This window comes from Coregonus clupeaformis, unplaced genomic scaffold (genome assembly GCF_020615455.1).
Source record: "Coregonus clupeaformis isolate EN_2021a unplaced genomic scaffold, ASM2061545v1 scaf0493, whole genome shotgun sequence".
NCBI lineage: Eukaryota > Metazoa > Chordata > Actinopteri > Salmoniformes > Salmonidae > Coregonus > Coregonus clupeaformis.
In genome coordinates this window covers 108,138-135,567 of record NW_025533948.1, presented here as the reverse complement: position 1 = coordinate 135,567, position 27,430 = coordinate 108,138, and the positions used below count along the sequence as shown (strand labels likewise).

Below are 27,430 nucleotides of genomic sequence, written 5' to 3'. Positions count from 1 at the left end.
TTGTAATACTGAGCATGTACATACCGTAGTGTATTTACACATATGGCTGACAGCATAATAGTCATGCAGGATGTTTATTTACATAATGTATACTGGTATCCTTTTACCCATCCATATGCAGCTTATTAATATTGTATTAACAGTCATTGTTATCTAGTTATGCCATTAGTGAGCTTGTAGATTACATTACATGAGTTGATCAAGTATGTTTGAATAGCACAACCAACTGGTATATCAGCTTTACTTTTGTGCCACTCAAACACCTCATCTGATACAACCCTACAGGATTAGGCATCGATTTCACAATTCACAACCATTGAAGAATACATTTTGTGAGAAGCGGTCTCAGGTAAAGTGATCATTTGAAACAGCCACAGTGATCAGTGTTCACTGATCTTTCAGCACTGTTTACAAACACACACACACACTTTGTCTCAATGAGATACATTTTGGCCTGATGTGTGAGTGCTACAGTGGAGTGATGTATGCCAGATTGATCCAAAAATTGGTTCCCATTTAAGGATAAGTTAACACTTAGCCTTGGCAAAACAGAGAAGTCGTCCAAAAAATACTAGTAATTAAATCATGGGCAACGGCATAAATAGAACATCTGTGTTACCCCGGCACATTTCCCCAAGAGCAAACCACAACCAAATTGGTGCTTGTAATGCATAAGAACAAAATAAATCAGGCCACCTCTTGCACAAACAGAACCTTGTGTTCAAGGCTTGACAAACCTCTAAGAGTATCCATCTTCTCTCTCCATACAAAATCAAATAAAGTATTAATTTCTCATCATCATCAAAAGCTACTGAGTTACAGCACACATCACTATTGAACTATATGTGGGAACAGAATATGTAAGATGAAGATTACTGGCTTCAACTGGATATGTACCAGGTCTGATGGTTGATGAACACTGGTCAGTTTTGACAACCACTGGATCAGGAAGAGAGAGGATATCCCTAATTTCCTCCAAATCCAGGGTCAGAAATAGAGATAAGAAAGGAAAAAGCAGAAAAAACACCCCTTTCCCTGACACTTCGACTGGCAGCGGACACAGTGGAGAAGGACTATAATGGACAGATTTAGAACAGGAGCAGGAACAAGCTAGCCTGGTATCCAAACTGATTGCACTGCGTTTCACAGGAAAACAGTGGTAAGCGCAGCGTTCAATCTGGTTTAACCAGGCTAGCTATGAGTATGATATAGGGTGACATACAGAAGGGGAGCCCCAGAAAATGTGTTACTGTGTCCCAAGCTTGATAGCAATGCCAAACAATTAATGGTGTAGAGCTGGAAATAGCAACATTGAATGTAGATGATACAGTACAGTGCAGTAGCTAACACATTCCACCTGTTGTGAGTGAATTGTGTGGCTATGAACAATAGAGTAAGAGCTGGGAGACCGACAGCTGCTGATAATACAAAAGAGCTTTTTACATTGTCCACTGGGCCGTGTTCCGACTCTGCAAGTAGCTACCAGCAGTCCTGGGTGGCGAGATGTGACTGGGGCTCCCCCTGGAGGCCGGGGCGTTGACTAACGGGGACGTCAATTCAGATGAGTCAGGGATGGGGGGATACGATGGGGGATCTTGGTGTGATGGTGAAGTGTGGTGATGGTATCCACAGGGGAGGGGGGAAGACGTTTGAAGAGGGGGGCGAATGACGTGAGGAGGGGGCGACAACATGGCTGCCACTGTGTCCCGCGGTGACGAGGGGTCAGGGAAGGATCGCGAATCATTTGGCTTTGATCTCGGTGTAGTCGCTGCCGTCATCCCCCCTCCCTGAGGCCCCCCCATCCCTGGAGCGCCCCCCCAGAAACTCCAGGGCGGCGTAGTTCAGCTGTTGCCTCTCCAGGGCTGCCATAGAGCCCACAGGTTGATCATCTCCGTCTTCTCCCTGTTGAAGGTACGGAAAGAGAGAAGGCCCATTCAGAATCACAGATTATACCAGCACAGTGCCACCAATGCCATTGACACCTCAGAACATAGACCGTATAAAGTGATAACATGACAGACATTGAGAGAGGAGAAAGGAGGGTTAGTTGTTATTGGTGAGCAGAGGTGTAAGACAAGGAGATTGAGTAGGTTTAGCATATCCTGTTGGTATCGAGGCAGCCATACAACAGCAGTCATAGAAATCAAAGGCAATACAGCACATGGAAGCGGATCTCAGACAGCAGACGACTGTGAGCCAGATCTGGTTGTTTGGTGACACATACAGTATGGCTCAGTTCTGGCACCACAATGCGTCATATGGCCCAGATCTGGTCCGAATGTAGGAGATGCGGACTGGGAGAGGGTTGGCACTTTGCTGATGGGCCATCTCTGGCTTGAGTTGTGTGGCCGTAACAACTTTCCCTAGTTACTGGGCTACTTTAGGTCTGAATGTGGGCCACATCCACCTTGACAGGCAAGATCTGGGCATTTCATGCTATAGTTCCACTTCAGGACCGTAACACTAAGTGGTTAACTGGGCCATATGGTAAGTCGTAATACTGTAGATAAGGGCCGAATTTGGGCCATCATATAATTTTGCTGTCTGGGATGTGTGAGGGATGCTGTCTACCACTGAGACCTGGAGTTGGGATTGGGGTGGGGTTGTTTAGGTACCTTACCGTACTCTCTTCTAGAATGGAGGTAAACTTTGAGCCCAGAAGCTCTGTCTTAAGCTTTGCAAGAGTTAGGGAAGAGAAAAAGTAACAGAAAAAGAGACAGAAGAACGCAGAGAAGCGATGAAGCAGAAAACAGTGGTTTGGAAAGGCTATGGTCGCAGCTACTCCAGTGGTACTGTGATAGATAGCTATAGTGGTACTGGGACTCTCAGGCTAGGCCAGTAGTTGGCTGGGGAAGTTTACATTTTCTCTTTAACATAAGAGGTCATATACAGTCGTGGTCAAAAGTTTTGAGTATTGGTCTTCACAAAGTTCGCTGCTTCAGTGTTATGAGATATTTTTGTCAGATGTTACTATGGTATACTGAAGTATAATTACAAGCATTCCATAAGTGTCAAAGGCTTTTATTGACAATTACATTAAGTTTATGCAAAGAGTCAATATTTGCAGTGTTCTTTTTTAAGACCACTGCAATCCGGCCTGGCACGCTGACAATGAACTTCTGGGCCACATCCTGACTGATGGCAGCCCATTCTTGCATAATCAATGCTTGGAGTTGGTCAGAATTTGTGTGTTTTTGTTTGTCCACCCGCCTCTTGAGGATCGACCACAAGTTCCCAATGGGATTAAGGTCTGGGGAGTTTCCTGGCCATGGACCCAAAATGTTGATGTTTTGTTCACCAAGCCACTTAGTTATCACTTTTGCCTTATGGCAAGGTGCTCCATCATGCTGGAAAAGGCAGTGGTCGTCACCAAACTGTTTTTGGATGGTTGGGAGAAGTTGCTCTCTGAGAATGTGTTGGTACCATTCTTTATTCATAGCTGTGTTCTTAGGGAAAATTGTGAGTGAGCCCACTCCCTTGGCTGAGAAGCAACCCCACACATGAATGGTCTCAGGATGCTTTACTGTTGGCATGACACAGGACTGATGGTAGCGCTCACCTTGTCTTCTCCGGATGCCCTAAACAATCGGAAAGGGGATTCATCAGAGAAAATGACTTTACCCCAGTCCTCAGCAGTCCAATCCCTGTACCTTTTGCAGAATATCAGTCTGTCCCTGATGTTTTTCCTGGAGAGAAGTGGCTTCTTTGCTGCCCTTCTTGACACCAGGCCATCCTCCAAAAGTCTTCACCTCACTGTGCGTGCAGATGCACTCACACCTGCCTGCTGCCATTCCTGAGCAAGCTCTGCACTGGTGGTGCCCCGATCCCGCAGCAGAATCAACTTTAGGAGACGGTCCTGGCGCTTGCTGTACTTTCTTGGGCGCCCTGACGCCTTCTTCACAACAATTGAACCTCTCTCCTTGAAGTTCTTGATTATCCGATAAATGGTTGATTTAGGTGCAATCTTACTAGTAGCAATATCCTTGCCTGTGAAGCCCTTTTTGTGCAAAGCAATGATGACGGCACGTGTTTCCTTGCAGGTAACCATGGTTAACAGAGGAAGAACAATGATTTCATGCACCACCCTCCCTTTAAAGCTTCCAGCCTGTTATTCTAAATCAATCAGCATGACAGAGTGATCTCCAGCCTTGTCCTCGTCAACACTCTCACCAGTGTGAGACAACGATGAGACAGCCTATAGGGAGGAGGTCAGAGATCTGGCCATGTGGTGCCAGGACAACAACCTCTCCCTCAACGTGACCAAGACAAAGGAGATGATTGTGGACTACAGGAAAAAAAATAGGACTGAGCACGCCCCCATTCTCATCGACGGGGCTGTAGTGGAACAGGTTGAGAGCTTCAAGTTCCTTGGTGTCCACATCACCAACGAACTATCATGGTCCAAACACGCCAAGACAGTCGTGAAGAGGGCACGACAAAGCCTATTCTCCCTCAGGAGACTAAAAAGATTTGGCATGGGTCCTCAGATCCTCAAAAAATTCTACAGCTGCACCATCGAGAGCATCCTGACTGGTTGCATCACCGCCTGGTATGGCAACTGCTTGGCCTCCGACCGCAAGGCACTACAGAGGGTAGTGCGTACGGCCCAGTACATCACTGGGGCAAAGCTTCCTGCCATCCAGGACCTCTATACCAGGCGGTGTCAGAGGAAGGCCCTCAAAATTGTCAAAGACTCCAGCCACCCTAGTCATAGACTGTTCTCTCTGCTACCGCACGGCAAGCGGTACCGGAGTGCCAAGTCTAGGTCCAAAAGACTTCTCAACAGCTTCTACCCCCAAGCCATAAGACTCCTGAACAGCTAATCATGGCTACCCGGACTATTTGCACTGCCCCCCCACCCCATCCTTTTTACGCTGCTGCTACTCTGTTAAGTATTTATGCATAGTCACTTTAACTCTACCCACATGTACATATTACCTCAACTACCTCAACTAGCCGGTGCCCCCGCACATTGACTCTGCAACGGTACCCCCCTGTATATATAGCCTCCCTACTGTCACTTTATTTTACTTCTGCTCTTTTTTTTCTCAACACTTTTTTTGTTGTTGTTTAATTCTTACTTGTTTTTGTTTAAAATAAACGCACTGTTGGTTAAGGGCTGTAAGTAAGCATTTCACTGTAATGTCTGCACCTGTTGTATTCGGCGCATGTGACCAATAACATTTGATTTGATTTGATTTGTTAACGAGAGAATCACTGACATGATGGCAGCTGATACTTTTGTGGCAGGGCTGAAATGCAGTGGAAATGTTTTTTGGGATTAAGTTCATTTTCATGGCAAAGAGGGACTTTGCAATTAATTGCAATTCATCTGATCACTCTTCATGACATTCTGGAGTATATGCAAATTGCCATCATCAAAACTGAGGCAGCAGATTTTGTGAAAATTAGTATTTGTGTCATTCTCAAAACTGTTGACCACGACTGTAGGTTTTTGATAATTAATGAGTATCTCCACGGAATGTAGATCAAAAAAGGGACATGAATTGAACGGGTATAGTATAGTATCAGCATTAGCAACGGGTCAGCTATCATTCTCCCGTCTAAGACAGATCTGAGAATAGTCATTCTCATCCTCATAGTCATCATCATCAACATGTGTCACCACTTTCTTCCTCAAACATTGTTTGTCCTTCTTGACTGTGCTGTAGTACATCACTGGGTTCTCCAGTTTAGAGAACAGGTCCTGCCCAGGGTTGCCATTCTCTCTGGGGGATGGAGTCACAAGATCAGACTCGGTCTCATGGCCACTAACTAACTAACTCAGGGCGACACTCCAAGCCTGAGCATCCATTTTAAAACAAGGGCCTGTTTCCCAACGTAGTTAATAATCTCCAGGCATATGGTTCATGGTTATGGTCGACGTTCATGGTTGTGGTTATTGTTTCATGGGTTTAGTTGCGGTTGAGCTGACACCGTCTCTTGGAGTGACATTCTGTAAAAGCTTTTGTCAGAATGTGATGTATTGCTATAATGCTGAAGCACCTTAGTTAAGTAGGCTACCATGGCTGTATTTTTAGCTAAGCAAGTCAAGGGTACAAAGCAGTATCAAAGCAGGGAAAAGAGCCTGCAAACTATAGGCTACGGTTAGTCTGGCTTGCTAACACCACTCCACCAGGCAGCCATTTTGGATCTCCATCTCAGAGGATTTCAGAAAGGGGACTAGTGATGTCAAATTAAATGAACTCGCTCTTGCATTAGCATAACTTATGAAGATTATTCTCAGGTCCGTCCATCGATCAATCATTCACTCACGAATACACAGAGGTGTTTTAGAATGGATGGCTAGGCTGAAGTGTTTCCTTATCGTCAATTCAAACAGGAAATTACTACCTGTAACTCACATCGACCCCTGTCACAGTTAGTGAAGGGTGGATACTCACTTCTTGTTGTTATGGCCCACATATCTCACTGCTGCGATGATGAAGGCGATGACAGCCACTCCACCGATGGTGCCAACGAACACTGCCATCAGGTACTTCTCTAACATCGGACAAAAATATAATATTGAAGATAGTGTAGAAACAGAAGGTGGGTCATGGTACTATAACTTATTTACATTCAAGATAATGTCATTACCATATCAAGCCAATGGGGTAGCCAGTTTGTGGTCTTACTTATAAAGTCAATCTAGAAATCATATAAAGGTACTACACTTCTCATTTCAGTTCAGTCTCTCATGTATTTTCAACTATACAATGATTTGCATTTTAATTGTTTGCAGTTTGTTTCTGTATTTAACCATAAACCTGAACTTGTGTCCTCACTCTCCTGCTGCAACTCCAGATGAACGCTCTCCGACCCGTACATGTTGCTGATGCTGCAGGGCACATTGACGGCATTGACGGCATGCAGGGAGGACATAGAAGGGATGAAAGGTAGTGATAGGAGGAGAATGAAAGGAGTTGAACAAAGGAGCAAGTTAAAGAGGATAAAACGTACTCTGTATAAACAAGAGCAAGAAGCTATGGGCCTGGTTTATCACATAACTAATACGTCATTATACAGTATATATAGCGTGTCACTACTTATAAGAAATATGTCACTGCAAGTCACATAAACTTAAATGTCAGCTTGGTTGACATATAACTACAATGGTTAAATGTAACTATTTTTCATGACGCCGTTGCCGTTATGCCCCACGCAGGTGTAGATGCAATCCTGAGCGGGGGTTAAGTCTTCCAGGGAGAGCGAGGCATTGGAGGCCGTGTCCCACAGCAGCTCCTGATCCCCAAACAGCCAGGAGATCCTGGGAGGAGGGTTACTGTCCACCTCACAGTGCAGGGTCACGGAGCTGCCCTCCATCACCTCCACGGACACGTTCACCCACACCGAGCTAGGGGCATCTGGGGTGAGAGGAAGGGGAAGGTGGGGTTAGACTTGTAAAAGTGACAAGTGTATAACCTGGTTAAACCAGACCCAATGCTGCACTCATCATTTTCTCAAAGAAAAACAAAGGTGAAACGTAGAAAAACAGGTTTGGATGCCAGGCTAACATACCCTATGCATGTCATAATCATGCAATTTATTGCTAAATCAAGCTGCTATCCTTCTACTGTAGATGGAGAATAATGGATGACTGTAGATATTGACAATGGTTCTAAAATGTTTGCGTCATAAATATATGTAACACTGCTACTATTACATTTGGTGTAGTAGTCAGGATTAGTTATTCTATATTTACATAATCCCCCACATTACATATTATGTCCCCTGTTGTGTCCAAATGACACTCTTCTCACAGAATTTTAGGATTCAACCTACATGTTCGGTGACAACGGTCAGTTGGTCACTTACACTTGACGTCCAGAGAGATGAGTCTCTCGTAGACCAGGGTGGTGTTGGGGTAGTAGACCCTGCAGCCCAGCAGCTGGCCGTTGTTCATGGGCCTGGGGGTGAAGGTGAGCGTGCTGGACAGTACGGCTGTATTGCTTTCTTCAACGTAGTCTGAGGTATACTCGGGTTCAGGCAGGTAGTCTGTGTATATCCATTGGCTCTCTGGGCTATTCTCTGGACAGTTGTGTGTATTATAGCACGTCCAGATTCTCGTCAGCGACTATCTCCTCAGGGATGTCAATGTTGGGCTGGTCTGGGGGACAGAGAGGACATAAGTGAACGATTTAAAATTCACCAATTCACAATATTTACCTATTCTCATTAAAACTATAATAATTATAATCACAGCTAGGTCATTCCTAGCCTGGTGCCAGATCTATTTGTGCTTGCCAACTCCTATTGTCATAGTAAGGCCATGTAATGCCAAACAGTGTCCACAGATAGTTGGCAAGACATCACAACAGATATGGTACCAGGCTATGGCAATCCAGCCCACAAATGTGACACCTACGATTGAAAAAAATCATAGTTTAAAAAAAATTGCCTCTCAGGTTCTCTCAGCAGGCTTACCCAGCACTTTGAGCTCAGAGAAGTCTGGGTAGGTGTAGATGTTGGCACCTGTCCAGGTCAGCACGGAAGTAGTACCTCCCTGAGTGCTCTGTACCTATATTACTGATGAGCGGGTTGCAGTTCCTCTGATGCAGGTCCCCAATGAGCTTGGTACGCCCTTTGTAACTTTCATGCACAATGTCTTGAAGACCACAGCTTGGAAGAGCACCACAGGTGGGTATGGCTGGCCAAAGTACCAGATGCCGTGGATGCCACAGTATTGCCAGATACATTAATCTGAAGGGGATGACCACGCAGGACTTGGTCATGGCCGAGACGTCCCTTGGTACCCATACATTCCACTGGCTACTGACATCTGAGAGAGGGAATGAGGGAGAGGGAGGGGAGATTGGAAATGGGAATATTGAGAGCGAAACTGTATATCAATGAACAATCAATCTACACTACATGTACAGTTTCAAATGGAATCACTGAGAAAAGATGAACAGAGAGAGACAAAGAGAGAGAGAGAACAGAGGATGATATCATGAGGTTCTCCCTGGCTGAGCTGGTAAGAGCAGAGACCCTATGTGGAGGAAGCATATGTCTCACTCTTACCACTGGCACCACTGTTTAAGTGAGAGGGGCAAGGTGGAGCCAAGATGGACGCCAGCCAGCCATCCAACAGCACTGGAACAGTAGGCTGATTCCCTGCTGCCATGTGTGTCAGTTGGACCATGTGTCTACTCTGTACTCTGTTGCTTTAGTGTTGTTTGCTGTAAGTTTGACACACTCTAAAAGTCAACTGGGTCAATGCAGGAAAACCACCAAATCAGTTTTACATTGCAATTGCATATCTAGATAGGAGTTGTACCTTTGACGATCAGCAACATCGGCCAAAGCAGCACCAAACACCACATGGTGTCTATTTAACCCTGAACCAGAGACCTCTGCAACAGATATCAGACATCAATTACACATCTACTTCACACTTTACCATTCTGTTCTGGACCAATGGAGCCCCATGCTATTTGATATATATTGAATATGCCATTATAGTGACATATGTACAATATCACCTGTTGTGACATATAACTAATGTCAGTAGTGGTGACATTGTAAGAATATTCAAAGATAAATATACACAATGCAGAGTACTAGTGGTCAAGAGGACTAATGGTCAAGAGGACTAGTGGTCAATAGAGGACTAGAGGTCAAGAGGGAATTAACGATCAATGGAAATAGTCGTTTTTCAGTTCAACATCTGTTTAGAATCTTTGTAGTGGTTCCAACCAGGGATTCATAGCTACATGGGCAAGTTTTCATTGGTCCAAATGCTCTATACTTTGAGCCTGCAACAGGATACTTGGGGGTTTGGCCAGTAGCCAAATTCTATTGCAAGGAATTCTTAATTGGTCAGCCACATACTAGGTTTGAGGCTATAAATTACATCCTGTCTATCTGTTCTGTGGAGAAACATTGAGAACAGGAAAGAATGAACATCTACCATCTACTTCCCAGCATAACTACTATTCTCTTTGAATAAATATATTTTTCTCCCACTGATTTGCTTTGGGGTCTGTGTTATTGAAAAATAACATCAACCGCTAACAACATATAACCGCAACGGTTAAATGTCACTTTTTTTAAAACATATTCTAATGAACCTATGTTGCTTTTATTTCAGGCAACAATGACATATGTCAAGAAGATTGTGTGTAAAAATATGTTAGAAATTACTGAGTATCACCTTGAATTGCAAAATGAGGGAAAAGTAGCCAAGACAGAAAAATGTCTGATTCTTCAGCTTGGTGGTCGTAGTAGTAGTAATGTTCACTAAAGGGAGCCCAATCAATCCCAGACAGCTCGACAGCCCTCTGCCTCAACTTGTCTGAAAAGAAAAAAAGAATTGTAGTGAAAAATGATGTCTTTACCTTTATCACATTTGCCATTTGTATGGCATTTGAACCATATTGACGTGATCAGGGTGAGTGAAAGTACATGAAATAACAGCACATAGGCCAGTCTGTGCTGTTATTTTGTCTGGGCTAAAGGTGATGCTCTATGTGTTTGCAGCTGCTGGAGATGCTGCTGGAGGGGCCTTAGCTCAGCTGGTAGAGCACGGCGCTTGTAATGCCAAGGTAGTGGGTTCGATCCCCGGGACCACCCATACACAAAAAAATGTATGCACGCATGACTGTAAGTCGCTTTGGATAACAGCGTCTGCTAAATGGCATATTACTTATTATTATTAAATTAATAGAGTCATGAGTAATGCAGGAAGCATTTGGATATTACTTCACTCGTCCATAGCATTTTTGATGATACAGTATCAGTTTAGATGAAAATGGGTTTTAATTGCCATACCACTACGAATACCACATCTTTACAACTACTAATGATTTCAATATTAACAATACTTTAATGATGAAAGGGACCCTACGTTGACATGTTGCTCTCTCTGTCAGAGAGAAGAGTAGAGCTGCCCACATGAAGACCCACATCCTGCCTCCACTGCCTCGATGAATCAACCACAACACCAGGGTCTGTCCTCTTTCACTTCTTTCTCTGGTCCCCTTGTCTGTGTCCACAGGTCTGGAGCACAGAGAGAGTATCGAATAATATGATAAATAGTGTTATAATAATAACTACACATCCCATTACCAGCTGTGTAAGGGGAATACATAGGCATTCATAACATCTGACATGACCGTTTCTGTCACGTTCGTTTACACACGGGTCAGACCAAGGCGCAGCGTGATAAGCATACATGTTTATTTAAACGAATAAACACACAACAAAAACAATAAACGAAACGTGAAGTCCAAGGTAGCACCCAAACATACCATAACACGGAACAAGATCCCACAACCCACTAGTGCCAATAGGCTGCCTAAGTATGGTCCCCAATCAGAGACAACGAGCTACAGCTGCCTCTGATTGGGAACCACACCGGCCAACATAGATCTACACATACTAGATCTAAACATAGAAAATCAACATAGCAAAACACAACACAAAAATACACACCCTGACTCAACAAATACGAGTCCCTTGAGTCAGGGCGTGACAGTACCCCCCCCCCAAAGGTGCGGACTCCGACCACGCCACATAAACATAACAGGGTCCGGGTGACCACCACTTACTCTCCACCTCCCTACTGCGCCCCTGGTCTGGTCTGGAACTCGGCGCGCTGCTTCCCCTCTCCTTCCTCCCACGACGTACCAAGCACTGTCTGGACCCTGGTGTGGGAGACCCCGAACCTGGAGAGGGGCTGACGTCTGGGTCTGGACTGGAACCGCTGACTGGAGCTGGACCCGACGACGGTGGATCGAACTGCTCTGGCTCCGGAGTGGAGCCGCTGACCGGAGCTGGATCAGGCACCGGTGGAGCGGACTGCTCTGGCTCCGGAGTGGAGTGGCTGACCGGAGCTGGACTGGACCCCGGTGGAGCGGATTGCTCTGGCTCCGGAGTGGATCCGCTGACCGGAGTTGGACCGGATCCCGGTGGAGCGGATTGCTCTGGCTCCGGAGTAGAGCCGCTGACCGTAGCTGGACTGGACCCTGGTGGAGCGGATTGCTCTGGCTCCAGAGTGGAGCAGCTGACCGGTGCCGGACCAGGCACCGGTGGAACAGGCACGGGCCGTGCCGGACTGGACACACGCACCACTGGCTTGGTGCGGGGAGCAGGAAGGGGCCGGGCCGGGCTGGCGACGCGCTCCACTGGCTTGGTGCGAGAGGCAGGAACAGGCCGGGCTGGTGAAGCGCACCACTGGCTTGGTGCGAGGGACAGGAACAGGCCGGGCCGGGCTGGCGACGCGCACCACTGGCTTGGTGCGAGGGACAGGAACAGGCCGGGCCGGGCTGGCGACGCGCACCACTGTCTTGGTGCGAGGGGCAGGAACAGGCCAGGCCGGGCTGGCGACGTGCACCACTGGCTTGGTGCGAGGGGCAGGAACAGGCCGGGGCGGGCTGGTGACGCACACCACTGGCTTGGTGCGAGGGACAGGAACAGACCGGGCTGGCAACGCGCACCACTGGCTTGATGCGAGGAGCAGGAACGGGCCGGACCGTACTGGGAACACACACCACTGGCTTAGTGCGGGGAGCAGGAACGAGTCGGGCCGTACTGGGAACACACACCACTGGCTTAGTGCGGAGAGCAGGAACGGGCAGGACCGGACTGGCGACACGCACCACTTGCTTGGTGCGAGGAGCGGGACTGGGTTCCTTTATAAACCCCCGCTCCTTCTGCTGCCTAACCAGCTTCTCTCACCGTGCCTCTACACCTTCCTTCTCCCTTTTAGCCTCCTGTAACTCCTCCCTCTGACCATATAACTCCTGCTCCCTCTGAACCAATAGCCCCCGTAACCTGGTGGCCTCCTCTCCTAACCTGCAGATCTGCCCTGTCGCTGCCTCCTGCTGCCTCGTCGTCCACACCGTGTGCCCCCCCCAAAAAAAAATTTTTTTCTTGGGGTTGCCTCTCGGGTGTCCATCGTCGGCACGGTTGGCGCCGTTACTCCTCTCCTGCCTGGGCATTTACCTTCGCCCATGGCCCTTTCCCCGCAAATATCTCCTCCCATGACCACCATTTGCCCACCTGTGACATCGCTATACGCTCTTCCTGGGCACGCTGCTTGGTCCTCGTTTGGTGGGATCTTCTGTCACGTTCGTTTACACACGGGTCAGACCAAGGCGCAGCGTGATAAGCATACATGTTTATTTAAATGAATAAACACACAACAAAAACAACAAACGAAACGTGAAATCCAAGGTAGCACCCAAACATACCATAACACGGAACAAGATCCCACAACCCACTAGTGCCAATAGGCTGCCTAAGTATGGTCCCCAATCAGAGACAACGAGCTACAACTGCCTCTGATTGGGAACCACACCGGCCAACATAGATCTACACATACTAGATCTAAACATAGAAAATCAACATAGCAAAACACAACACAAAAATACACACCCTGACTCAACAAATAGGAGTCCTTTGAGTCAGGGCGTGACAGTTTCATGACACGTTTATGATTGTTACAACCTTCTTAGCACATTTTTTCAACTGTAATTTAATACAAGGAGAGAAGATGTCAAAGTCCTAGTAATGCTTTATTTTACGCTAGTTGTCTGGAATTTATTTAGAAACCACATGGTAACAGACTAATTACATACTTTTTACCGAAGTCCTCATAGAGATTCATTGTAAAAAACAAAAAAGTACCAATTGTTTCTACCAATGACAAAGGAGTTACTAGCTTTGTTAAATAATTGCAAGTGATGTCCAGAGAGTTGCCAATTTTTCCCAAGTACTTTAACAGTTTTTTGAGCCATGCAGAGAATAAGACTGAATCAGCACATCACACCCATCAGAGACACATACAGGGTTCACAGTCAACAGGGGGAGAGAGCACACTGAGAGAGAGGTAAACTGTCACTTCCTGTCCCCAGTCTGTTACTCCTCCCTCTAACCTGGTGCTGATGAATTTACATTTTACATTTTACATTTTAGTCATTTAGCAGACACTTTTATCCAGAGCGACTTACAGTTAGTGAGTGCATACATTTTTCATACTGGCCCCCCGTGGGAATGTCAGTGTCATTTTGTGTAGTTAGTTGTAATGGAAGTGCATGTAGTCATAGATCAACATAATTTACCACTACTGTACATACAGAGAACAATCTTTAATTTATCTAAAAACAATATTACTGTAAAAGCCATTATGCCTTCTTGGTCTTCAGCTCAGTTTCCCATGACGTTTTTTACTTTAACAAGATCTGATAGCCATACTGAGTTTGACCACAGCTTTTACAACACTGTGGACCGCAGTTAAGTTCCTCTTCATACATAAGACTGTGTTTAAGTGCCCCCACCCTTACTATATTTGTATAGGTGGGTTTTTACTTCTAAATACTTACATTTGAACTATAATCCCTAAAATATGTGTTGCTGCTGTTAGAAAATGTTCCGATCAGAACAGGCCTCATGCCTCCACATGGACATTATAGTTGTATATTTTCTTTACAATATTCATGACTATTATTAAGGTCTCTGGATACGTCTTCTCTTTGGATGTTCTAAATGTCTGATGGCCTGGTGATTAATCCTTTCAAAATACACCTTTCTTAGATTCCAAGCAACAATAAATGAAGAATACAACAATGTGTATTGTGTAATGTAAATGTGGCAAGTTTGTAATCTGTATTCCCAACACATCTCCAAAATTGTAAGGAAGAAATAGCAACATATATATATATATATATATATATATATATATATATATATATATATATATATATATATATATATATCAGTGGGGAAAAAAGTATTTAGTCAGCCACCAATTGTGCAAGTTCTCCCACTTAAAAATATGAGAGGCCTGTAATTTTCATCATAGGGACACGTCAACTATGACAGACAAAATTAGAAAAAAAAATCCAGAAAATCACATTGTAGGATTTTTAATGAATTTATTTGCAAATTATGGTGGAAAATAAGTATTTGGTCAATAACAAAAGTTTCTCAATACTTTGTTATATACCCTTTGTTGGCAATGACACAGGTCAAACGTTTTCTGTAAGTCTTCACAAGGTTTTCACACACTGTTGCTGGTATTTTGGCCCATTCCTCCATGCAGATCTCCTCTAGAGCAGTGATGTTTTGGGGCTGTCGCTGGGCAACACGGACTTTCAACTCCCTCCAAAGATTTTCTATGGGGTTGAGATCTGGAGACTGGCTAGGCCACTCCAGGACCTTGAAATGCTTCTTCACGAAGCCACTCCTTCGTTGCCCGGGCGGTGTGTTTGGGATCATTGTCATGCTGAAAGACCCAGCCACGTTTCATCTTCAATGCCCTTGCTGATGGAAGGAGGTTTTCACTCAATCTCACGATACATGGCCCCATTCATTCTTTCCTTTACACGGATCAGTCGTCCTGGTCCCTTTGCAGAAAAACAGCCCCAAAGCATGATGTTTCCACCCCCATGCTTCACAGTAGGCACGGTGTTCTTTGGATGCAACTCAGCATTCTTTGTCCTCCAAACACGACGAGTTGAGTTTTTACCAAAAAGTTCTATTTTGGTTTCATCTGACCATATGACATTCTCCCAATCTGCTTCTGGATCATCCAAATGCACTCTAGCAAACTTCAGACGGGCCTGGACATGTACTGGCTTAAGCAGGGGGACACGTCTGGCACTGCAGGATTTGAGTCCCTGGCGGCGTAGTGTGTTACTGATGGTAGGCTTTGTTACTTTGGTCCCAGCTCTCTGCAGGTCATTCACTAGGTCCCCCCGTGTGGTTCTGGGATTTTTGCTCACCGTTCTTGTGATCATTTTGACCCCACGGGGTGAGATCTTGCGTGGAGCCCCAGATCGAGGGAGATTATCAGTGGTCTTGTATGTCTTCCATTTCCTAATAATTGCTCCCACAGTTGATTTCTTCAAACCAAGCTGCTTACCTATTGCATATTCAGTCTTCCCAGCCTGGTGCAGGTCTACAATTTTGTTTCTGGTGTCCTTTGACAGCTCTTTGGTCTTGGCCATAGTGGAGTTTGGAGTGTGACTGTTTGAGGTTGTGGACAGGTGTCTTTTATACTGATAACAAGTTCAAACAGGTGCCATTAATACAGGTAACGAGTGGAGGACAGAGGAGCCTCTTAAAGAAGAAGTTACAGGTCTGTGAGAGCCAGAAATCTTGCTTGTTTGTAGGTGACCAAATACTTATTTTCCACCATAATTTGCAAATAAATTCATTAAAAATCCTACAATGTGATTTTCTGGATTTTTTTTCTCAATTTGTCTGTCATAGTTGACGTGTACCTATGATGAAAATTACAGGCCTCTCTCATCTTTTTAAGTGGGAGAACTTGCACAATTGGTGGCTGACTAAATACTTTTTTTCCCCACTGTATGTATATATATATATATATATTATTTTATACAGTTTCTCCATTACTTAATTAACAGTTAATCTTAAGCTACCTCTCCATTGTTTACAGTAACTACATCACACATCTTTTTTTCACCACAATATGGAATGGAAATATATACATTGAAGTCAGAGAATGCCCCAGTGGCAGAGTGCAAATTGGCAGGTGAAGGAATCTACAGGAATCTACAGCAATGTACAGAGTGCAATGAGCAAATGTACAGTTTCAGGACGGTAGTGCGGAGTGCATAGAATCATAATATCTCCATATTTTATTCACATAGTTTATCTAAAGTAAAAATAGAAAAACTTATGGACTTTTTCATTCACTTATCATACAGTACTTGTGCGCTTTTCCATGAAATTCAAAATAATTTTTATGATTAAAAATTATGCCTCTTAACTTTTTCATTTAATGCATACAAATCTGAAACTTTACTAAGAAGAAAAGTGTGAATTATTTCACATGAAAATTATCTCAGCATAAGCTTAGGAGTGGGGGGGAAGAACAGGTGCTCAATCATCTTGGACGCCTGGCAATGACCTCATACTCTTCCTGAGACATGTCTTTTTTATCCAATGAGATGTAGGTGCTCTCCTCTTCTTTTGGTTTCCCATTCATACCTTGCATCCTTTGAGAACCACAAGAAAAAAACAAGTGGAAGGGTTAAGTTACTTCTAGCACTCAGAAAAAGTACATATAGGCCTATAGCAAGCATCTTATCAGACAGTGTCTGGGCTTACAACAGATACTTTGAGAAATAAAGTTTCCTTTTCATGTAAAAAATACTTCTATATTCTACATAATTTTGTCTCTATTGTGCAATAAGTGAAAAGGATCCTACCGTATGTAAGCATTTGAAGACAGGTAGATGAGGATGGCAACAGTCACACTGAGAGACACACCAGCTATGGTCCAGGGGAGAACTGCATTCCCACATCCTTCAGAAAGATCTACAATTGATGAAGAGAGAAACAGTGTCATTAGAGCAATCTTAGACCTCATGTAATAACCACACCACAACCTTGACACAATACAATTGCAATCTGTGCCAAGTTAATACTGTCTACGGGAAAAAATATCTGCATGTTTTTTCTTTAAATTATAGCACCTCTCTGTTTCCTTCCTTCTTGCGTTTCCTGCAACTTCCCTCTCACTACACCCACAGTATTTCTGCTGACACACTCCACAGTGGTGTTGTTGGTGTGGTTTCTAACAGGCAGGCTGATGGTGCTGTTCACTGAGGACCCGAACACTGATGTAGTGAGGCTGTACTTCTCTGTGTTGAGCTCCAGCAGTGGCCACTCTATGAGGGGTAAGGGAACCCCCTGACTGACACACACACAGGTCATGACCTCTGCCTGATCCACACACCCAGAGCCAGGAAGAATCACAGGAATCACAGGATGGTCTGGAAAAGACAGTGAAGAGAGAGAGATCAGTGATAGATTGATGCTAAAAACAATTCCAGATCTTAAAATATGAAATGAGTTTGTATATTTCAATCAAGTTTGTACTGTTTGTATTTACACATCACAGTGACAACAGTGGAAGCTGTCATAGTCCTGTTTTTTTTTTGAGGTGTTGCGCTGTACACACATACTCCCCAGCATGTTCTCTTGTCACATTGGAGATGGTGAGAGTGGCCTTTTCAGTGTAATTCTGAAGTGGGGCACTTGTCCTGTTCTTACTCCAAGTGATGTCAGATGGTGGCTAACTGTCAACACTGCAGGTCAGACCCAGGGTACCATCCTCCTTCACTGTTTTATTTCCAGTTATTTGGGGGTCTTTCACATCTTTAGTGCATAGAGTTTCTAATTTTACACATGTATTGTTACACATACACTAAATTCTAAATATATTGGTTGAGGGACTAATTACAATGGATCATGATTAAAAAGCAAGGGAAAAGGTCAAAGCCATGACATAACTGCGTATAGCCTGAATATTGTATAATTTGCTTATTATCAAGGTTATTCCTAGGTTTAAAAGATTTTCTGGAATAAGGTGTTTAATGTAAAATGTAGGTGACATGTTACTCACATGTTACATTCAAAGTTACTGTCTCTTCAATATGAAATTTTTTCTGAGTTACTTGACAGGTAACCATCATTTTGTGGTGCTCAGCTGAGGGTGTAAAGGTCAAAGTTGAGAAGTGGGATGTTGTGACGCTGGTCAGGTCCTCTCTCTTCTGTATGGTGGTACTGTCTCTGAGCTCAATGTTATTGTCTCCTGTCCCTCTCCATGTCCATGTGATGTTAGGAGGAGTTCCAGAGCAGATCACCGGGGCGGTGCAGGTCAGAGTAGCTGGTTCTCCCTCTGTCAGAGGAGGAGTCAACACTGAGGGCTTCTGGGTCAGAGCTGGAGACAGGAAATACAAACACAGAAGTGAGTTTTACATATGTGTACTAAACAGCAGTGACACATAATCAGCCTTAGGAGAGCAGCATTGATGTGCTAAGTCTGAATAGGAGTCTTCCCAGTAATGACATCTTGTCCTCTTATGAGAGGACTTTATAATAAGGGAGACTTGAGAGGGAACTTGGCAAGTGTGTACTGTATACAATGAACTACAGTAATAGTCTGTCACTGTAACTGATAATAATAGTCATGAAATACCTCTCACTGTGATTTTCACTTTCTTGGAGTATGTATATGCACTTAGCAGTCTGAACTGATACTCTCCAGAGTCATTCTTTCTGATGTTGCTGATGATTACACTACAGTTCTTCTTTGTCAGATCAGTCTCCAGTAGAGACACTCTCTTTCTGTAACCCTCCTGAGCTTTAGAGGGAGTTTCAGAGTGGATAATTATGTTTTCATCCTGATCACATTTGCCATTTTCAGGGCATTTAAACCATATTGCTGCAGTAGGATTGAAGTTCTCTGCATGACTGAAGGTACATGAAATAACAGCACAAAGTCCCTTCTCTGCTGTTATCTCTGCTGGACTGAAGGTGATGGTCCAGGGTGATGCTGTTTTTGGTGGTGGTGTTTGTGGCTGTTCTGATGGAGGGAAATTAATACAGTTATGAGTAATGCAGAAAGCACTTGGATACTACTTCACTTGTTCGTAACATTTTTATGATATAGTATCTATTGAGATATTTGCCATACCACTACCACTACCACATCTACTAATGATTATTATAGTAACAATAGTAGTGATAAAAGGGACCTTACTGTTGCATGTGGTTCTCTCTGTCAGAGAGAGAAGTAGAGCTGCCCAGATGAGGACCCACATCCTGCCTCTACTGCCTCGATTAATCAACCACAGCACTAGGGTCTCTCTCCTCTTTCTCCACTTTCTGTATGGTCACTATCTCTGTCTGTGTCTACTGATCTGGAGCACAAGACAAGTGTGAAATAGAATATGAAATGGTGTTGTGATAATAACAACATGTAGCAATACACATCTGATAATGATGTTTCATTACAACTTTATGAGTGCTACAATGTAATTCATAACAACCTTCTTAGCACTTTTATTCAAATATTTTGCTGTAATGCCTAGAGAGTATGTCAAAGAAACATTTATGGTCACATTTCATATGAATGCCTTCTTCATAATGCATTACAAGCACATGCATAACTCCTTATGAGTGACTCCTTATAATACACTATAATGCACAACATAGGCGCTAATAACTGCTCATAAATATTTTATGCCTAGGCTATATGAAGCCTTATGAAGCAATGTGTTGTAATGCCCTAAATGCATAATATAACATTACCATTACATTACATAGTCATAATCAAGTTTTAAAAGTCATTCAGTGTAACAAGACAAAATATATAATGGTTCAATAGCTTGTCTTTCGATCCATGCAGAACATTAGACTGAATCAGCACATTACCTCTCTCCTCCTGTTGATCAGGAGCCCTGTGTGAACTGTCACTTCATGCCCCCAGTCTCTTACTTCTCCCTCTAACTTGGTGCTGCAATCCAGGAAGTCCCTCTATACTGTATAACGCCCAGCCACACTGAATATAGACCATAATCAACCAACCTATCAAACCACATTGGTTAACATTTACATTTTAGTCATTTAGCAGACGCTCTTATCCAGAGCGACTTACAATAGTGAGTCAATTCATTTTTGTACGTTTTGCTATACCCACAACCCTGGCGTTGCAAGCACCATGCTCTACCAACTGTGCCACACACTGCAATCCCAACACACACTGCAATCCCCATGCATTTTATATTTAGATGCAGTTTTATTTCACTATAAGAAAGATTTCTAAAAGACAATGTGTACATATTTCAAGATTGACTGTTTGTAACATGTACATGTGAATAATATGGCAAATGCCTTGCATTGGATAAAGGTAAACTGGTAATATTCTCACTGTTTTTGAAGCCCTCTGTGGTCTGATAAATGAAGTCATTTCCCTAATATGTAAGATCTGCTGCAAAAAGGGAACTGCCTGTGGGAGTTAAAAACACATTTGCTGCCATATTCTAAAGTAACTCACAAGCGTGCTGAATGCGCTTATTGTGAGCGACAGGTAGCCTACAGGTTACTGGTTTGAATACCCGAGCAGTCTATACACATCTCAACATCAACTGTTTAGAGGGGACTGTGTGAATCAGGCCTTCATGGTCGAATTGCTGCAAAGAAACCACTACTAAAGGACACCAATAAGATGAAGAGACCTGCTTGGGCCAAGAAACACGAGCAATGGACATTAGGCCGGTGGAAATTTGTCCTTTGGTCTGGAGTCCAAATTTGAGATTTTTGGTTCCAACCGACGTGTCTTTGAGACGCGGTGTGGGTGAACGGATGATCTCTGCATGTGTAGTTCCCACCGTAAAGCATGGAGGAGGAGGTGTTATGGTGTGGGGGTGCTTTACTGGCGACACTGTCAGTGATTTATTTAGAATTCAAGGCACACTAAACCAGCATGGGTACCACAGCAGTCTGCAGCAATATGCCATCCCATCTGGTTTGGGCTTAGTGGGACTATCATTTGTTTTTCAACAGGACAATGACCCAACCCACCTCCAGGCTGTGTAAGGGCTATTTGACCAAGAAGGAGAGTGATGGAGTGCTGCATCAGATGACCTGGCCTCCACAATCACCCAACCTCAACCCAACTGAGATGGTTTGGGATGAGTCGGACCACAGATTGACTTGGGACTTGCTTCCATATAGCCACAAGACCCTTAGTGAGGTCGGGCACTGATGTTGGGCGATTAGGCCTGGCTCGCAGCCGGCGTTCCAATTCATCCCAAAGGTGTTCGAAGGGGATCAGGTCAGGGCTCTGTGCAGGCCAGTCAAGTTCTTCCACACCGATCTCGACAAACCATTTCTGTACGGACCTCGCTTTGTGCACGGGGGCATTGTCATGCTGAAACAGGAGAGGGTCTTCCCCAAACTATTGCCACAAAGTTAGAAGCACAGAATCGTCTAGAATGTAATTGTATGCTGTAGCATTAAGATCTCCCGTCAATGGAACTATTGGGCCTAGCCCGAACCATGAAAATAGCCCCAGACCATTATTCCTCCTCCACCAAACTTTACAGTTGGCACTATGCATTGGGGCAGGTAGCGTTCTCCTGGCACCTGCCAAACCCAGATTTTTACGTCGGACTGCCAGATGGTGAAGCGTGATTCATCACTCCAAAGAACGTGTTTCCACTGCTCCAGAGTCCAATGGCGGCGAGCTTTACACCATTCCAGCCGACATTCTGCTGCCAATGTTTGTCTATGGAGATTGCATGGCTGTGTGCTCAATTCTATACACCTGCCAGCAACAGGTGTGGCTAAAATAGCTGAATCCACTAGTTTGAAATGGTTTCCACATACTTTTGAATCAATAGTGCACTTTGTGATGATTTGATAACTTATTCAAAATCAGCAACAATTAGATTTTTTTTCTTCCACAATCATTCACTTACAGTGCATTCGGAAAGTATTCAGACCACTTGACTTTTTCCACATTTTTTTTACGTTACAGCCTTATTCTACAATTGATCAAATAGTTTTTTCCCCTCATCAATCTACACACAATACCCCATAATGACAAAGCAAAAACAGGTTTTTAGAAATGTTAGCAAATGTATTACAAATAAAAAACTGAAATATTACATTTGCATAAGTATTCAGACCCTATAAACAGTACTTTGTTTAAGAACCTTTGGCAGCGATTACAGCCTCAAGTCTTCTTCGGTATGACGCTACAAACTTGACACAACTGTATTTGGGGAGTTTCTCCCATTCTTCTCTGCAGATCCTCTCTAGCTCTGTCAGGGTGGATGGGGAGCATCGCTGCACAGCTATTTTCAGGTTTCTCCAGAGATGTTCGATCGGGTTCAAGTCCGGGCTCTGGATTGCCCCTCAAGGACATTCAGAGACTTGTCCCGAAGCCACTCCTGCACTGTCTTGGCTGTGTACTTAGGGTCGTTGTCCTGTTGGAAGATGAACCTTTACCCCAGTCTGAGGTCCTGAGCACGCTGGAGCAGGTTTTCATCAAGGATCTCTCTGTACTTTGCTCCGTTCATCTTTCCCTTGATCCTGACTAGTCTCCCAGTCCCTGCCGCTGAAAAACATCCCCACAGCATGATGCTGCCACCACCATGTTTCACCAAAGGCATGGTGCCAGGTTTCCTCTAGACGTGACGCTTGGCATTCAGGCCAAAGACTTCAATCTTGGTTTCATCAGACCAGAGAATCTTGTTTCTCATGGTCTGAGAGTCATTAGGTGCCTTTTGGCAAACTCCAAGCGGGCTGTCATGTGCCTTTTACTGATGAGTGGCTTCCGTCTGGCCACTCTACCATAAAGGCCTGATTGGTGGAGTGCTGCAGCGATGGTTGTCCTTCTGGAGGTTCTCCCATCTTCACAGAGGAACCATCGGGTTCTTGGTCACCTCCCTGACCAAGGCCCTTCTCCCCCGATTGCTCAGTTTGGCTGGTCGGCCAGCTCTAGGAAGAGTCTTGGTGCTTCAAACTTCTTCCATTTAAGAATGATGGAGGCCACTGTGTTCTTGGGGACCTTCAATGCTGCAGACATTTTTTGGTACCCTTCCACAGAAGGTCTGTGCCTCGACACAATCCTAGATAGTTTGTGTGTATGTATTGATATGTAGGCTACGTGTGCCTTTAAAAAAAAATTATGTAGTTCTGTTCTTGAGCTGTTCATGTCTATTAATGTTCTGTATTATGTCATGTTTCATGTTTTGTGTGGACCCAAGGAAGAGTAGCTGCTGTTTTTTTATTTTTATTTTTTTTATTGTTTTTATATATATATATATATATATATATATATATTATTATTATTTTTATTTTTTTGGGGGGGGGATGGATCAGCTTAATATTGCAGATATATTGTATCTTCTATCAATGTAATTGTCTGCATCACTTCCAATCCCCCATGTTTTTTATATATATACTCCCCTTTCTTACTTTTCAACCCCGCCATCCTTTCCCTACTTGGAGTAAATTAGTGAACAACAATGCCCAGGCCTCTACTTCCGGTCTATACTTACTATCTACACCTTATGGACAGAGTTATTTTTACAATAATTCTATTATATATATATATATATATATATATATATATATATATATATATATATTTATTTATTTATTTTTGCTCCTGAACTTCTTCTACTCTCAACCTCTCCGATCATTTTCATGATGTCCATCAGGTTTGCTTCTATATGCCATATCTTTCTAACTGTGCTCTTTACCAAAAGCTCCCAACATACAACCTATATACTTATTATGGACACAGTATGCTTACATTATTAGTTATCTTTGTTAGTATTTGTTGTTATTTGTTATTAGTCCCATCCTTCAACTCTATTCAATACCTCCCATCTATGTCTTAACACCATCCATATAGGATTTCTATTTGCCATATATATTTCAACCGTACTGTGATGTTTTACAAAAGTTCTGAACCTTTCTATTCTCATTGCTTCTACAGATTGTGAATTAAAAATAAACATTTTTGCTAAAAGTATTGTTATATTATTGATTGATTGACTATTGGTCTCCAATCAAGTAGAAACATCTCAAGGATGATCAATGGAAACAGGATGCACCTGAGCTCAATTTCGAGTGTCATAGCAAAGGGTCTGAATACTTATGTAAATAAGGTTTTTCCATTTTTAATTTGTAATACATTTGCAAAAATTTCTAAAAACATGTTTTCACTTTGTCATTATGTTGTATTGTGTGTAGCTTGATGAGGCAAAAAATATGTTTTATCAATTTTAGAATAAGGCTGTAAAGTAACAAAATGTGGAAAAAGTCAAGGGGTCTGAATACTTTCCAAATGCCCTGTATACAGACATATCAGACCCACTTTTGAAGAGTAATGATTCCTTTTTCACTGTTACATTATTGTGACTTGATATCAAGTAGTAATTATAATAATGCAACAGCCGGAAGTGGAAGAAATTGGTTGCAACAATGCCTGATAAAGAATCAGTAATGTGTAAACTGTCACATGAATTTCAGTGTCAACTTGTGTAGTTGTAATGGAAACGCATGTAGTCATAGATCAATATCATATTTTACCATTACTGCAATTCCTCTAAAAACAATATTACTGTAAAAGCCATTATGCCGTATTTGTCTTCAACTCAGTTTCCCATTACATTTGTATTGTATTTTAACCAGACCTGTTAGTGCGTCTTCACAGAGTTTGACTAAAGCTCGCAACACTCTGTGGGCCCTAGTTTAGTTCCTCTTCCCACTTTGAGACTGTGTTAAAGTGCTAAGGCCTTGCTATATTTGTTAGGTCGGGTTTTATTTCTCTTAAATATTTACATTTAAACTCTACACCATGTTCCTTGAAATATATGTGTTGCTGCTGTAGAAAAAGTGGTGTTAAGTACAGGTCTCCTAAGCAGGCCTCATTCTGCAGAAGGGACAGTAGAACAAACTGTTTTTTACAATACATGTTATCGTGACTTTTATAAGGGATTCTTCATTTGGCTTCATTTTGGTTGAATTTCTGGTGGCATGAGCCTCATCCTGGTGGCTAATCCTACAAATGCCTTCCAAAGTTGCTCTTCAGCATGCACCGAACTAAAGATACTCAAACAGTTGGTACCTAAAAGCCTTGTGGAGTTATTCTAGCCATTGTAAGTCAAAGTCAAACTGAATGGAATTGAACTGAAAGTTAGGGTAAACCTAAGTGGGTAAACAACTAAGTAAAACATTCTCAACTGATGCGTTTTTCACAACCGTTGTGATAAAACAGGGTTTTTCTGCACGAATATAATTACGTAAGCATTGTGGAAGCCTGTACATTGGTTGTTTAAACTCTTTATTGTATCACATAAATGTCAGCTATCACAGCCATGGCGTCAAATGTGTTGTACATCAGTTGTACAAACTAAGTGTGTACGGGGCCAAAGATATCTATTGATTCAGATATTAGTGAACTATTAGTAGAGATCAACCAGCAGCATAAAATATTGAAGTTGTGTATGCTCTACCAATGACTTCTGGTTTGCTTTTTGTTGTTTTTGTAATACGTTGAGATGCATTAAAAACTTAAGTGTTATCCTGGGATAAAATAACTGACCAATGTGAACCATATGCACAATTATTTGAATCTGAAATATGAACTGCCCTCATGCATTAGTGTAAAGACTGAAAAAACAGTCATTTATCAGCATATTATGAAGTGATTAATCGATTGTGCATTTGGTTAGCTGTTTAAGGAAACATATTGTATATTCTCTATTACAGCATAGATTTGTGTCTAATAAATATTGATTCCTTATGTCCTGTGATAACAGAAGATGCTGGTTGAGATCTGCACTGTGGCTATCTGCTGGGTCATAACAGCAAGCTGTAGTCAGTGCATAGGTACAGTATAATGCTGTATGACTTGACAAAAGAGTCAAGTAACATGTTTTGGAATAAGATTACTCTCTTTGTAAGCTTTGGCTGGTCAAATGTAAATGTATTTTTATTTTTATTTGACCTGCAAAGTATTTGCACTCAAACTAAATGACCTCTGCCCGCGAAGACTAGAAGAAGATTGTGTTGGCATAGACTGGAGAGGGACAGAGAACCTAGGCATGTATTCAAGGATAATCCATCAACAGCAGAGAATGGATTCAGTGAGGCTACATTGTCTTTCACTCCTAAATCCAAACATCACAACATCAACCTCACATGTGTGGGCTTCTACAGGATGGTCAACATTACATTGGCGAAAACAGTGATTGCAACTGTAAAATGTAAGAACATTCACTTTTCAGAGCATTCCCTCATTATCAAAATACAGTACAGTACTTATTATTCAAGAGTCTCAGGTAAAAAAAGCCATATCTCATGATGTTGAATGTAAAAAGTATTCATTTGTCTTGTCTAGACCTTCCCAAGTTCCTGAATGGCTCTGTATGTGTGTGGTCCAAGCAGAGGTCCTTACCTGTGTGTGTGTCAGTCAGGGGGTTCCCTTACCAGTGATTGCTTGGCCAATGTTAGGGGTCTATATTAGCTACAGTGTCATCATCTCCAGGAGTGCCCAAACCGTGAACAGCACCATCACCATGTCTGCCTCAGAATACAAGAACAGCAGTGTGGAGTGTGTCAGCAGAAATGTAGTTGGCCAGACAGAGATGGAGGTCCCCATACTACACCAAGTTGAAGGGAGCCTGACACATAAGCACTTCAATGTAACATGCTGTGTACGTATAGGACTAGTGTTACATTTTACAATTTGAGTAAAGAAGAATCACCAATTAAGTTCTGCTCAAATTCAGCTCAAATCACACAGACATAGAGGATGACATTTTCATAATGCAAAAGTTGTGTCAAGTGCAAAATTCACCATTAATCTCATTATAATCTGGCAGTGTGATTTAATTGTAAACTTTTCTTCAACAATGTGTGTTATAAAGTGACGACTAATTTGTATATGTTGTTTATACTCAGTTTATGCAGAGTTTAATAAACTATAGTTTCATAATCACCTCTTTATAAAGCACATTGTTTCATGGTCCGGGCTAGGCCCCTTAGTTCCAGTGAAGGGAAATCTTAACGCTACAGCATACAATGACATTCTAGATGATTCTGTGCTTCCAACTTTGTGGCAACAGTTTGGGGAAGGCCCTTTCCT

General features: G+C 43.0%; 1 protein-coding gene and 1 pseudogene across 1 annotated transcript; both read right to left on the bottom strand.

Annotated features, from left to right (window-relative positions):
- Positions 1-1,647: 1,647 nt before the first annotated feature.
- On the bottom strand, positions 1,648-9,326 carry LOC121559414 (annotated as a pseudogene).
- Positions 9,327-16,361: 7,035 nt separating this feature from the next.
- Positions 16,362-20,248, bottom strand: LOC121559422 (sialic acid-binding Ig-like lectin 10). The gene is made up of 7 exons (XM_041872645.2): positions 20,197-20,248; positions 19,523-19,682; positions 18,959-19,345; positions 18,383-18,700; positions 17,451-17,750; positions 17,184-17,292; positions 16,362-16,970 (listed from the first exon to the last, which is right to left on the bottom strand). The coding sequence occupies exons 2-7, from the start codon at positions 19,581-19,583 to the stop codon at positions 16,859-16,861; spliced, it is 1,287 nt and encodes a 428-aa protein (XP_041728579.1). The 5' UTR covers positions 19,584-19,682; positions 20,197-20,248; the 3' UTR covers positions 16,362-16,858.
- Between the last annotated feature and the right edge of the window lie 7,182 nt (positions 20,249-27,430).